The sequence below is a fragment of the Meriones unguiculatus genome, chromosome X (assembly GCF_030254825.1).
Source record: "Meriones unguiculatus strain TT.TT164.6M chromosome X, Bangor_MerUng_6.1, whole genome shotgun sequence".
NCBI lineage: Eukaryota > Metazoa > Chordata > Mammalia > Rodentia > Muridae > Meriones > Meriones unguiculatus.
This window is the reverse complement of record NC_083369.1, coordinates 24,728,451-24,742,976: the sequence shown is the minus strand read 5'-3', so window position 1 is coordinate 24,742,976 and position 14,526 is coordinate 24,728,451. Positions and strand designations below refer to the sequence as shown.

General features: G+C 46.8%; 1 protein-coding gene across 1 annotated transcript in view; it reads right to left on the bottom strand.

Moving 5' to 3' along the window:
- Positions 1-13,525, bottom strand: part of Nalf2 (NALCN channel auxiliary factor 2) — a 28,155-nt gene extending 14,630 nt beyond the window's left edge. Inside the window, exon 1 of the mRNA XM_021626152.2 lies at positions 11,724-13,525. Coding sequence (XP_021481827.2) covers positions 11,724-12,611 — 888 coding nt within the window. The 5' untranslated portion in view covers positions 12,612-13,525. The remainder of the gene's footprint in view (positions 1-11,723) is intronic.
- Between the last annotated feature and the right edge of the window lie 1,001 nt (positions 13,526-14,526).

Below are 14,526 nucleotides of genomic sequence, written 5' to 3'. Positions count from 1 at the left end.
CAGAAGGAAAGAGAAGAGAACCTCCCTTATCAGTGGACTTGGGAGGGGCATGCACGAAGAAGGGGGAGGAAGGATGGGATCGGGAGGGGAGGAGGGAGGGGCCTATGGGGGGATACAAAGTGAATAAACTGTAATTAAAAAAAAAAAGCTAGTAAAATGGCTCAGCAGTAAGGATGATTGCCTCCAAGCCTGATGAGCTGAGTTCAAACTCCAGGATTTAGTTTGTGGAAAAAGAGAACTGACTCCCAGAAGTTGCCCTTGTGTGCATGTACAACCCACACACACAGAAATACACATACTTTCAAATGCAAAAAACAATGCAATGAATGTCACAACAACTATTCTATAGAAAAGACCGATGTAAAAGTAGAATCTGAAATCAGTATTACCTTCACTTCACTGCCCAAGCTCTTATATAGCAACCATACTGCCCTGGAGACAGTTCTTTCAGTTTACCACTGTGCAACTCAAACAAATTTAGTTTTGGTGTAATTTCAGGCCAAGTTGAGGAGAGATGCTAGGCTTGGATAGAGGAGAATGATTTTCCAAAATCAGAAGTAGAATTTTCTTTGTAAGTGGTTGTGGGAGAAAGAACATTTGAATACTAGACACCACAAATGTACATTTCCATTCTCTTATCAAAGCACTCTGTTCATACTGGAGATGTGGTTCAATGGTAGAGCACTTGCCCAGCTAATGCAAGGCCCAAAGTTCATGCCCCAGCACTGCAAACCAATTAAAAAAAATGAACAAGAGGCAAACCATATTTCCAAAGTCTTTCTCTCCCTCTTCCCCAACACACATACACGATTAGTACAGAACTAGAAGCTGTCTTTAGTAGAAATGCTTTATTACCTCTAGGGCATAGTTCTTCTGTCCCAAGTCCTACCATTTGGGGGCTTCCGGTAGTCTGAAGTAGCCTTATACTGGAAGATTGATGCTAGAGAGCAGAAAACATGCGAAATTACCCCTTCCTCATAGCATTCTCCATAAATATTCTTTCTCAAGAAGCCTTTGTTCCAACAGATGGATAGTTAGTCAAAGCTTGGTTCTGGTTCTGCCCCTGCCAAGAATTAGCTGTTTGAAGTTGGACATATCACTAGAAAGAAGCTGTGGCCACTAATTTGCTATATGACTATGAGCCAAGTATTTTTCCTTCCCTGAGCTGTAACTTGAATCTGAGAAGATAGTTGTTTTAAGTAACCAGCATGGGTGGTGGGAAGGTAGGGTCAAACACCTTTAACTCAAACAGACCTGCAGTCAAAATCCCAGGTGTACCCCTGCTGGTTATAAAAGCGCAGGCAAGACTGATGACCTTTCTGACTCACCCTTTCTTGATAGGCAGGCTGTGTCCCTTCTAAAAGAAATTATCCTCTGTAGAGTAATTTTAATTGAGCAACATGGCTGTACTGGCAAGAGATCACATCCAAAGATCTTCTTGGTTTGTGTGATTGGCTGATATGATACACCTTTCATCCCCCTGCCTGCAATGCAGACATGGCCTTAGCACAAACCTTTAATCCCAAACAATGAAGGTAAAGTTAGTTTGTAGATGGAAGCAGCCATGTTTGAAAGGGATGTCTATTTGAGGGACAGACAAAGTGACAAATCAGAGAAAGATTTGACAGAATGAGTCAGGAAAGAGAAGCTACTTAAGAGCAGTACAGTAGAGTTGAGACAGTAGAATACGGTATGGCAGAGAGAGAGAGAGAGAGAGAGAGAGAGAGAGAGAGAGAGAGAGAGAGAGAGAGAGGAGTCAGTTTTACCAAGAGAGTTTTACAGAGACAGGTTGAAGAGAAAATAAGCTAGCTACAGGTGAAGACAGAACAAGCCAGAGAATGAGGAGCCAGAAGCTAGAACATGCCAGTTTGACTCAGTCAGGCTTGGAGAGGAGTTTGAGCTAGGACAGCTGAGTTGAATCAGCCAGCAAGAGTTCAGAAAGAGATAGAAAGTGTGAGCTTATTCAGCAGCAAGTCTCAGAGGCTGAAACATTCTATGCCTAGATTAGATTGTAGAGAGGCTAAAAGCTTCCAGGACTAGGCCTAAGCTAGCAGACAGAGGCAGTAAGCTTTGGAGATGACAATTATGTCAGGCAAATAAAAGTTACATTTACAACCCTTGCCTCTGAATGATGAGGTAAATGATGCCTCTAAAGAAAAAGTAGAGAGCTTTATCCATATGCACACTAGCACAGATTGAGTAGTAGTGCTGCCTGCCAACACACAATTTCCAGATCTAACTATGGGTTTGATGACTCCAAGTCATTTGACTCCTCTGAGACTGTCTTGTCCACAAATGGGGACAGTATGTGTACAATTCATAAGACGGCTGTAAGAATTAAGTATGATAAAGGATATTGCATGACTAGGATAACACCCTTCCTTCTCATTCTCTTTTCAGTTCTCAGATTCGAAAAGCAAGTTTTTCAAGTCTGCCACAAATGTGATCAAAACAGGCTAATATCATTAATCCATATGGAGGGGAACAAACTATGGATAAAAACAGAAAACATAACAATTTACAAACAAGCTCTACACATGGCTTCTAAACAAGAAAAACAAATGTCTGACCAAAGTAATGTCAATGAGAAGCTAAGGCTAGATCATTTTTCAAGTAAATTAGCCTCACATTTTTGTTGAGGGAATAAACTACAATAATCCAGTAATTTGAAAGAGATTTAGTAATGTATGCAACCAGCATTAAAAAGGTTAATACTGTGATTCTGTAAGTCTTGTTCTAAACTTCATTCTGAAGAATGGATGTTTATGCTTCCATTTGTATGCAAAACAAAGAAAGAGTAATTTGTGTAGCTGTTTATGTAAGCTTACAGAGAAAGAGAACATATACACAAATTGTTAACATCCAGGACCTTAGGGCACTGAAACTAGGAAAGACTGAATAGGAGGATTATTAACGTTCTCTTTATAAATCTCCATATTTTCAGATTTGATAAATTAGCATGCATCATTTGTGATTTAAGAAACACAGCAAAGTACAGGAATAAGAAAAATGATTCAGATAGCCTTTATTAGTAAAAATTATAAATCTGATATGAATTTATGAACAAAGATAGTTAATATCAGGATTACTTATAATAGTAAAAAGTTGGCAGTAATGTAAATATCTAATAGTACATGGCCTGTTAAATCAATTATGTAACTTGTGATAGAATATCATACTCAACAAAGATGGAGCTTATGCATTTTTAAGTACATGGAAAGGTATTCATACCAGTAACTTTAAAAGATCTACAATAAAATATTAGGGAACCATGTGGTTACATCAACATGGGTATTCTTATTTAAGGAACCCAGAAAATAATAAGTTTTAATTTAACAAAGATGTGGAGATTTGGAACCTTGCTAATTTCACTGTTGGTATGTATATAAAGTGGTGCAGAATGCAAAATGTAAGAATGGAATGTAAAGTGGCACCGGTGCTATAGAGAATTGAGAGATAATTACTCAAAAAGTAATTACTCAAAGAGTAAGCTGGACATAATGGTGCATGCATGCAATGTCAGCAGTTGAGGCTAAGGTATGTGGACCATGTGTTCAACAATAGTCTAGGCTACATAGCAAGAGCCTTTCTCAAAACAAACTAATAAAATTTCATCATGGAATTATATGACCAAATAATTCCTTTCTTAAAGATACTCAAAAGACATGAAAATAAGTACTCAAACAAATATTAGTAGAATGGTATTCATAGCAGCATTATTCACAATAGCTAAAAAGCAGAATAGTTCAAATATCTACTTAAAATGAATAGATAATCAAAATGTGGCATATGCACACAATGGAATATTATTCAGTCGCAAGAAGAAATGAAATACTAATAGATGCTGAAACTTTAATGACCCTTAAAAGCATTATATAATATATATTATATGATAAGCCAAACAAAAGGACAAATCATGTATGACTCCACTTCTGTGTGTTATCTAGAATAGTCAAGTTCAAAGAGATAAAGGTAGATTGCTGATTTGCCAGAAAATAGAGTAAAGGAGAAATGGGGAATTACTCTTTAACAGAAAATTTCTGTTTGGGAGGATGAAAATATTTTAGAAGTGGTAATGAAATGGAAATGTACCCAATTCCACTCACACTTAAATCGTAAGTTCTGTTATGTATACTTCATGACAATAGAAAAAAAACCCACATTTCTCTAAAACCCTTTTTTCTGTTATATTTCTAATTTATAAAAGTTCTCAAAGGCCACATTTTTAATAATCAAGAAATATATATTTTAAAAAGATTTTGAGTCTATAGTAATTTTGAAGAATTAATTTCAGTTGAACACTGAACAGACACACTTCAGCTTTCACAAATCAGCTGGGTAGACATTCTATCTGCTTCAAACCAAGTAAGATAGGAAACTCCAGTAACATTCACACCACCACATGGCCTTCTCTTAGACAGAATGCTATGGACTGCTTCTTCCTTTCTGTTTCTAAGGAGAAGATGAGGCATCTAAGACTGGGGACTCAACCAAATCCTTGCAAGGGAACTGGACATCTAAATTCTGGGCCAGGCTTCATCTGGCCTGGGATTTACATGACAAGATCTCACTGCATTTGTTATCTGTTTTGATTCTACCACCTGCCAGCATGTGCTGGGGTGTGTGTGGCTCAGGCAGGCATTAGGTCTGTGTAGGGCATCTTCTCCTTTTCTTCCCAGGCTGATACTTCCAGTAGATTGGGGTTGAGAAGATAACAAAAGTACCTTTCCTCAACACAAGTGGAACTCAGCTCTTCCCTTCTTTTTTAAGCCTGCAGAAAAGGCATGAACAAAACTTTTACTGCTATCTTCCTGTCTCTGTCCTAAGAGGATACCTCAGTGATTGTTACTGGATCTTTTTAAATCAAATTTTAATTTACTATCTTTTGAGAATTTCCTACATATGTACTATATTCATATCACTTCTACTCCTCCATTTCCCCCCATAACTCATCCCATGTCACCCCCTACTCTCACTCAAATTGATGACTTTTTCTTCTTTAATTATTATTGTCACATGTTCACATACATGCATATAAATCTGCTAAGTCCATTTAATGTTGTTCATGTGTTTATGTGTATAAGGCTGATGACTTGGGATTGGATAACCTATCATGAAGAACTATAGGCAATAATGGCTGCCAAGAGAAGAATAAAAATCTATTACTGGATCTTAAGGACATGAAACAGGTATCTTGAACAAAGAGGATAGTGAGACCTCACTCTGAATCTGAGCTAGTCCAGAGGGTTCCCTCAGTTTCCAATAGGCTCTACTGACCCTCCCCTCTACCCAGCCTCCCTTCTCACCAGTCTATTCATAGCCAGCAGGGCATGGCCTCCTACATCTGGGAGAGAATATTAACATCTTCTATACATCTGTGCACTGTGGAAAGAACAGAGGCAGGTTTGTATCCCAGCTCCCTGCCCTCTGTAATTTAGGGAGGTCGTCTCTTGTGGAACCTCAACTATTACATTTGTAAAATAAGAATAACAATGGTGCGTTCCTGCTAGGTTTATTGTAAGACTGAGTTCATGGACATATATAACCCCCCCAACACACCCACACCTCCTAGGTACTCAAAAGCTTGTATTTTTATTTATTTTTATGACTTCCTTTTCTTATCCCTTTCTTCTTTGGTGCCAGCTGGACTCATCTTTCTGCCCAGAAACTTGTGACTCAGATTCCAGATCCCTTTTCCAGAATCCATTTGAGCAAGAGATTTGGCTATAGCAACCCTTCTCCTTCTGTAGTAACTCCTCCACCTCCCCAAGCCTAGCCCACTTGGTCACTTGGTGCCCCTATTCTTTCCTCTAAAATCCGACTTGATTCAGCATCTCATAAATTCAGGCTTCTCTGAACTCTCTCTTATGCCCATGGACAAAAGACTGATTTGTCATTCCTTGTATAGATTCTGATCTGTACACCTGTAACCACAGGAATTCAGACATAACCATTTTCCAGAGTTCTACCTGACCATCGCCGGAGAACTGGGTTTGTGGGTCCCCAAATTGTGCATAGTCTCCAGAAAGAGAGGTGGCTCCTAGTATTTAGCATATACACGAGGCTGGAATGCTACATGACTGAGAGGAACGAAGGGTCAGGTTACTTGACCAGAAGAACTGCCATGAGAGTGAAAGTTTTCTAAGACAACCCCCCAACCCCGAGGCTTAGGTGTTGGCCTACATCGCCAACCACACAGGGAAGAGTGGGTATACTCTTTCCCTGGGGTACTAATGTCTGCAGAAGTCACCAGTGCATGTTCACATAGGTTGGGAGGACCCTCCAGTCTTTTGATGTATCCAGAATTCCTTGTCTCTCTTTTGAGTTTGGTCCCACCCACTTCTTATTGTTCCTCACCCCCACCTTCACCATGTTCAGCAGATACTTCCAGACAGAATAATATTGGGTGGGAGGTTGCTGGGCTCCTTTCCTCTTTCTTTACTCCCCCAACCCCATCTTCAGGAGATACCAGTACATCCTTCCTGGAGGTTCCCGTTGCTATGGTGACAAGTACTAGTAGTCAGGCCACCAGCTTGTGGAAATGATGGAAGTAGCCATGAAGACTGGGGGATGTGTGTGCCGGTGTGTCTATGTATATGAGTGTGTGTGCATGCACTCATGCATGTCTGCCCTGAGTAGGCTGGAATAGGGAGAAAAAATGTGGAAGAAAGATCAGAGAAAGAGAGAAGGACAGAGGGGGAAAGAGGCAAAAGAAGAGAAGATCAGAAGATGAAAGAAAACAGGGGCAGAAAGATAGGGATGAGGGAGGTAATGTGAGAGTAGAGTGTGGGGGGTGTGAGGTGTGAGGGGGTATGGATGTGCCAAGGGCAGGAAGTATGATGCCAAAAAAGTGAGGCAGACAAGGCAGAGAAGCATGTGAGATCTGTTTTAAAGGTCAGGAGGTTGGAAGTAGATGGGGAGTGTCACAGGAATATTCAACTGTTGGAGAGGAACAAAATGAGACAAGAAGTAATCATTCCAGGAAGATTAGAAGTAAGTTTTGGGAGGAGCAGAGGTATGTAGACACATGGATGAGGGTTAGAGAGGTGAGGTGTGGAATGTGGTTTGGGAAGGGTCTAAGGTGATAAAACACTGTCCAGGTGGCATTCACTGAAATATGGAGGGAAATGTTGGGCATGAGCCACAATGTAGGAAGAACATGGGAGTTGGAGTGGAGGGAGTTGGGTCAGGATGTAGGTCAAGGATCTGGAGAAGTATATTTCAACAAGTAACTGCTTTGTCACTCCCAACTTTAATTCGTTATGTCCTTGTCCTAGCTGTAAGTATTACCTCTTCTCTGTGATTATTCTTCTACTCTGGGTCACTGGCATTTCCTAGAACACTATGTGTACAGTCCTTAGTGATTTGATGAACTGCTGTGGATCTGGAAGGCCCAACCTCAGGGCCAGCTTTGCTGTAATTCCCAGGAGTCTCCATATTGATGGTTTTCCTCATCCTCCAAACATGGACCAGAGCACCCTTTCTAGCTTTCAGAGTTGTGGGCCAGAGAAAACATCTGAGAGACAACTATTCAACCTGGGACTCCTGTCCTTTGCCCAGTACTTCAAGCCCTTACCTCTTACTACCTGTCATCTCTAGTGTGAGCCTGAGAGTCCTGTTTGGCAGGAAAGCTGTGGCAGGTGGGAGGAGAGAAGGCAGTGAAGCAGAAACAGCTGCCAGCCAGAATGGAGGAATAGCAGAGCCCCAGTAGGTATGGGTAGAAGGTGGACAGCCCCCTCCCACCCTCTCCCTGTGTGGGGGTGTTGAGGACAAACACTCTCCAGTCCAATGCTGCTCTCAAGGAGCAGGCTCTACTCCAATGCCTAACTTCTGGACTGAAGCAGACCTCTGAGGTTACCTGATCCAATTCCTTCTTCTACACACATACGGTTCTAGAGTCATCTCCATGGCATTTTCACCCAGCAGTTCACCTGTATTAGGACAGATATTTCCTAGGGACAGGAACTCTGAGGCAATTCGTTCCATCTTTGCAAAAAAAAAAAAAAACCTGAATGAAGAACCTCTGATGTGCTAAGCCTAGATGCTGCTTGGACTTTCTCATTAATAATGGATTCATAGACTTTTCTGATGAATGAGCCCCATTTGAGAGAAGAAAAAAGTGAGGCTAAGAGACTTGATGTTCATAGCTTCAAGGTCACACTGGAATGAAGTGAAAAATCTAGGTTGGAATGCAGGACTTTCTATGAAGTCCCTTGGGGCCAATCAAGATATGAATCCTTTATACAAGGAAACCCTTCTGAAGTGTGAAATCTGGGGACATATTTTTGAGTCTCTTCTTCTCCAAGTCAAACTCTTTTAACACCCTCCAGGAAATTCAGGTTCTAGTCTTCTCAGCTTCTTCAGTTGATCCAATATGAAACCTGCAGGCTGCCAGTGGGTGTCATACAGACTAGTTCCTCAAACTAGCTGATTAGTGCAGCTAATGGCCACTTAAAGAACTGACAATGTCCCTATTCTTGGGTCTCTCTGCCTTCTTAGAGGAATAGCTGTGAGAAAAGAAGCCAGAGTTTTGCTTGCATGCTCCCCATCTCTTCATCCTGAGTGTTCCGATTTGAGTGGAGGAAAGAGGCAGAGGTGGGAGAGATCAGCAGCAGGCAGGAGCTTGATAAGATTAGGAGGATAAAATCTAGGAGGGGGTTTATTTGTATGGTAACCCTGGGCAAGGCGAAAGGAAAGATAGAATGTGTATGTGAAGGGGGTGGGGAGGTCATTCACAGGGAATCAAGGGAAGGATGGGGTATGGCCTTCAGACCAGGGAGACCAGTATGGGGATGGGCATTGGCCTGGGTTAGCTACATCTCTCTGCTATGTGAGAGGAAGTCAGTCTCACATTAAGAAAATGTTGCAGCTGGTACTAAATTGGGAGGTGTCACAGGCAGCAGTGAGGACAGGTATGATTCCTGGAGCCCTGTGTGGCCCAAAACAGGGGCAGACATCTCAGAGGCAGAAAACAACCTTTCTAGGGCCACAACAGAAGGATCTGATTGAGGCACAAGGACTCTGTGGATAGGGGATCACCTGGCTCTAGAACCAGGCTCCAGACTTGGTTTACAGACTTAGAAGAATCCTCATATTGGCCTAAGACTTTAGGATCGAATTTAAGGGGATTCTGGTGGGTGGGGGGGAAGAGAGCATTATCTCCACAGGATCCCACTTGGGGTAGGGGCTGGAAAGGAGGGCTATGAGCTCAGGGGAAAGACTAGGATGGTAAAAAGAAGACCTGTGAGAAGGTGGGTAAGTGATTGAGGAGACAGGGTTTCAAGGAGGGAATCGGGGCTGACTTTTTCTTTCATGTCATCAGAAAAATGAATTAAAGACTCAGGCCAAACTGAAGTTTGGGCCCCAGTTGAAGGAGAAAGCTCTGAAAGAGGTAAAAAAAAAAAAAAAAAAAACAGGAGAAGAACTAAAGAGCCAGCACAGTCCTTTTGCCAGCATAAGACAATAAGAGCAGGAGAATGCTGGTGAGAAACAAACAAGGAGACAGGAGACAGGGCCTGGGGAACTTGAAGCCATGGCGAAAAGCAAAGGCTTGGCATGAGGACAGCGAGCTGGAGTATTGGAATTCTTGCTCATTGCCCAGGGCAAACTGTCTGACCCCTCTGCACCTCAGTTCCCTAATCTGTAAAATGGAGGCAATCTAGGCAGTTGTGCTCTCATAATATACATGAATGATTGAAACCCCTTAATATTAGATCTATGTCAGGTATTGAATTCTTAATCCAAAATGCTTCTAGCCATGCATTCCCACTTAAATCTCAGGCAACACTCAGGTCATAGGCAGGGCAAGGATATTTTTCCTCTCTTACAAATGAGGAAATGAAAGCTTAGAGGAAGTAAAGTAACATGCCCAAGAGCAAACTGCTAACAAGCCCTAACAGAGGTGATAAGACCTCCAGAATCAAAGACGTCTGCTTTTCCAGACATCAAACTGCTTTGTATCGCAATCAATGTGAGGGACTTTAATGTAATGTAGGGTCAGAAGGAGCTTGGAGTCAACTATAACAGGGAGAAAACCCTATAGAAAAGTTGTGTCATGGTTTTCATTCATTCTGGAGACTGAAAAAAAAAAAGAATAGTTGTGGCCATGAGCTTAGACAGGAGACTGCAAAATATAGCTATCTTTTATTCTGCCTGCCAGGGGATCATATCCCTCTGCTCTCACTGAGGACCTGTGTCTGTGTCAGGCAATTAGAGCATGTGTCTTTAGCTCTGTATGACAAAATGTCTTCATGTTATTGAATGTCTGACTGCATGTCTCTGACACTATAGGGAGATGTGTGACATAGTGCCTGCTTCTACAGCACTGTTTATGAAAGTGAAAACCTTTCTGTTTCTCTGTATGACTTTGTCCAGAGTATTTCTTGTGATGCATGGCTGTATATGTTGTCTGTCTTGTCTGTACACCTTTAAGAAGCGGAATATCTCATTTGGTAGTGTGAGTGAGGCAGTGAGTCAGCTGAGGCTGAGTGAGGCGGGAGGAGACTGCGAGGTTAGGAGAATAGGAAAAAGGAGGAGAAATTTAAGTCAGGATCAAGGAACTACTCCTTTTCTCCCCAGTCCTCCACTCCAAATCCCTAAGGGATGCACAGATAACAGCAGAACCTTGCAGAAGTCCACAGGAGCAGTTTGCTGTAAAGAGACACTTGCTACCCCTCCTCAAAGCCTTAAAATGAGATGTTCTACAGGAGGAGGCAAAAGCCTCACTCTCCAGCTGAATGCCCCCAGCTCCAGAATGTGTGAGACCTACCTGGTGGCATTGTCAGTTGACCTTTTGACCTTGCTGTTCTTTTGTCTCCAAAGCAGGCCACCTGGCCAGGCAGGAAATACAGGGAAGTAGCTTCAGGCCCCAAGTATGTATAGTCCCACCTACCTACTATAAAGAACAACACTACTGAGGATTCAAGAAATTTCTCAACACTCACTTCTTCCATAGGAAGGTCCCTTCTACAGTTGTCTGTTCTCTGACTTCCCCTAGATGGCCATCACTAGCAGCCAGAAAGCCAGGTTTTCCTGTCACCACTCTGGAGCAATGGGAGTTTTATAATGCACCAACCTTTCACAGCCCTTCCACGAGCTGATAAGCCCTGTTCTCTGAGCTGGCTTTCCTCAGAAGACAGAAGCCTACAGGTTCTCTTCTTAAGAGAAGGCAGGCATACCTGGGCTCCCCTGCCTAGGAGATGGCCAGCTACCTCAGGTCATATAAGGTCAACAGTATGGTTGGTGTACCCTGTCACCAGGCTTTGCCTAGCCTCTCATCCTTTGGCAGGAACGAAATGATGAGGATTAGGTAGTCAAACATTCTTCCTCCTGCCTTTGAACACCCCTCATCTCCGCTTTTCACAGCCAGTCCCAGACTGATTCTAGTACAGGAGAGGGGTTCAGGGCCAAACAGGATTGGAGACTGGCGAGCACAGACTTGTCTCCTACAGCTTTGCCAGTCCAGAGCCCCACTTCCCCCTCATTCAGGAAGCAGTGCACCAGGAAGCTCCAGCCTTAAAATGTTCAAACCTTAAACTCATAGAAGTTGACCTGAATCACTGCGGCTCCTTCTCTAGGGAGGGGTTCAGGGTGACACAGTGCTACATTGGGAATGGTGGGAGTGGTGCGGTGGATATAGAGAGAGATTTTTTTTTCCTGGTCTCACTGCCACAGACACTGCCTCTGGCCAAGCAGCTAATGTGGTGTGAATTGCCAATCCCTACCTTGCAGCCTTTCGTGCAGGACCGGATAGAGTACTCTTCTGCCTGTAAGTATTTATGCATCAGGAGTTCGAACTCGTCATATTTTTCCTGAGCATGTCGGTCCAGTCGCTGGTACACCTCTATGCAGTTGCTACATGCCTCCCAGGTCCCCGAGCCCGGGCTGGCAACTACAGCCAGCAGATCCCCCAGCAGTGTGTCCAGACTGCAGTCCAGGCTGTCGGGGCGGTCCATGCCAAGCAGCAAGTCCCAGATAGTGTAGGTGTCGCAAAAGGAAAGAGTGAAGTTCCGAAAGTGGTCTTTGAGCAAGTTTTTCTTGGCAGAGGGGAACTCGGCCGGGGCATGGGAAGGGGAGTCAGGGGGTCGCAGAGGGGGAGCTGGGGTGGTCGGTTCGAAAAGTCTCTTCAAAGATTCCAATTTGGTGCAAGCTGCGTCCAGCCCAGTGGGCTCTGGGATGCCGTCGCAGACCGGCCCGGGGCCGGCGGCGGGGGCAGCTTTGGTCAGATTGCTGTATCGAGGGCTGCAGGTGCCCGAGGACGCTCTGGGTTCTCCAGGCGGCGGCGGCGGCGGCGGCGGCGGCCGCGGCCGCGGCCGCGGCACCGCGCGAGGAGGCACAGGCTGCCGCTCGCGGCCGGCCCCCCACGGTGGCCGCACGGCGCTGCTCAGCTCACTGTCCCGGGGTCGGGCCCCAGCACACAGCCACAGTTGGTCAGCGAGTAGCACGGTGAAGAAGAGCAGGGACGCCAGCGACAGTCGCCATCGCTGCGCCCGCTCATAATCAGCGCAAGGTTTGTCGCTTGGCTTGGGAGCCCAGCAGCAGCAGCGGCGGCGGCGGTGAAGAGTCAGAGCGGCGGTGTCTTTCTCGGGCCACATCCAAGCGCCCCTGAACATATTTCAGGGGGGTCCAGGCTGGAGGGAGTAGGCAGGTGCGAGGCCGGACGGCCGTCTCGGGAGGGCGGGCTGTGAACCGCACCGCGCTCCTCAGCGCCGTCCAGGCTCTACCATGGGGGGCGCATGGCTAGGCAGGCCAGACGGCCCGGGTCCCCCGCTCAGGCCGGAGTCGCGGGACGCTCTCTTGGGCTGTCTCCACGCCCCTCACGCGCTCTCTCGCTGGCAGGTGGCGAGCCGCCGCCCGGCCCGCTAGGCACAACCCGGCGTCCCGGCGGGGGGCGGTGCGGGACACTGGGGCGGTGGCGGCTGAGGCGGCGGCGCCGCACTGCTCTTAGTATCAGGCCCCTCAGTTGCCCCAGGCTCCGCGACACTTCACTCCGAGCCCCCGACCCCCAGCTCGCACTCTGTTCAGGCCGTCTCGGCTCAGCGCCGCTCTGCGCCCCTCAGCGCCGCCGTGCGGGCCCCGCCGCGCTCTGCTCTGCTCCGCTCCCCTCGCCCGCTCTGCTCCTCTCCCGCCCGTCTGCCCGCTCCTTGCAGCTCCCTGCCTCGCTCGCGCCCTCCTAGGCCAGCCGACCGGCCGGTCCGCTGCTGGCCCTTCGTGCTTCACTTGTGCTCTGACCGTCTGCCGGAGCCGGTCCCGGGCAGGCTCTGCTTTGGCTCCGCACCGGCGGCTCCCAGAGTTCCGGCTCGGGCTGGCCACCTGGTTCCCCGCAGCGCCACAGACGCCGGACGCGGACGCCGGGCTTTACTTAGTGCGCCTCTCGCTTCCGCCTCTGGTTCGCACCGCTGTGGCGGCTGCCCAAAGGCATGGCCCCGTGGCTCCCGCTGGCCATGCCCCCTCAGTCTGTCGCCATCTTCCGCTGTGCGGAGAACACCTTGAGAGCCCGTTTGCGAGTGTGTTTGGGGGGGAGTAGGGCGGGGAAAGAGGCACGGGGAGGAGGAGGAGGGAGCGGGACTGGGGACCCGACTGCGCCTGCGCCTCAGGACTCCCCCCCTCCCCAACCCCAGCCCCCGCTGGCGGCAGCCTGTGCTGTTTGGGGATGTTTCCAGTCCACCCCCAACTCCATTGACTTCAGCGCCTCGGTTCACCCGACCGGCCCCCCGCGTGCACTCGCCAAACGCTGAGTCCCAGGCCTGGAGCTCCCCCTCCCCCATTAAGCCGGCGCCAGCCTCCCTCCCCAGGACCGCCCTTCGCTCCCCCCCGAGGGCTAGGAGACTTCTGAGGTTGATTCTAAGAAGCAGGAGGCATCTCCTCAGGTTCTTGCTACCTCCCTGGGTAGCCTTGTCCTCGTCCTCATGTCTAGGGGACACTGAAGCCAGTTGCGGATCGGACCGGTCCGGAGTCCCTAACTCCGCAGACGCCCTCACCGTCCTGCCTGAGGCCAAGGCTGTCCCTGGTGCTGAAGGACAGCTCCCAGTTTAGCAGCAGCAGGAGACAGAGCTAGGAGTACGTCCTGAAGGTGGCAAGGCGGTGCACTGAGACCCGTAGTATAGTATTGGTGGGGTGTCGTTTTTTTGCCCTTAGGAAGATTTCCAGCAGCCTCTCCCCCAAGCCCCGTCCTAGCTTCCTGGCTCCCTCTACAGGCTGCCGAGAATACCTGAGTGCTAGAGTTAGGGAAGCTGCGCCAGGTGGAACATTGTGCTCGGGGCTCATCGATTCACATGGCTCTAGGAGCTCAACTCCGACGCACAAATGTCCTGCCGCGCTACTAACCTGGTTTGGACGCCACAAAAATCTCAGATTGCTCCTATGATATACTTCCTTTCTGCATTCCCTCTTTCCTCTGTAACTCTCTCCTTGTCGTTTTTTTTTTTTTTTTAACGGACTACTGCAGCAGAGATTTGTTACTAATCATAACAATAAAGAAAAGAGCCTTTATTGAGCACACATACAACTTGCTGGATACCGCACTTA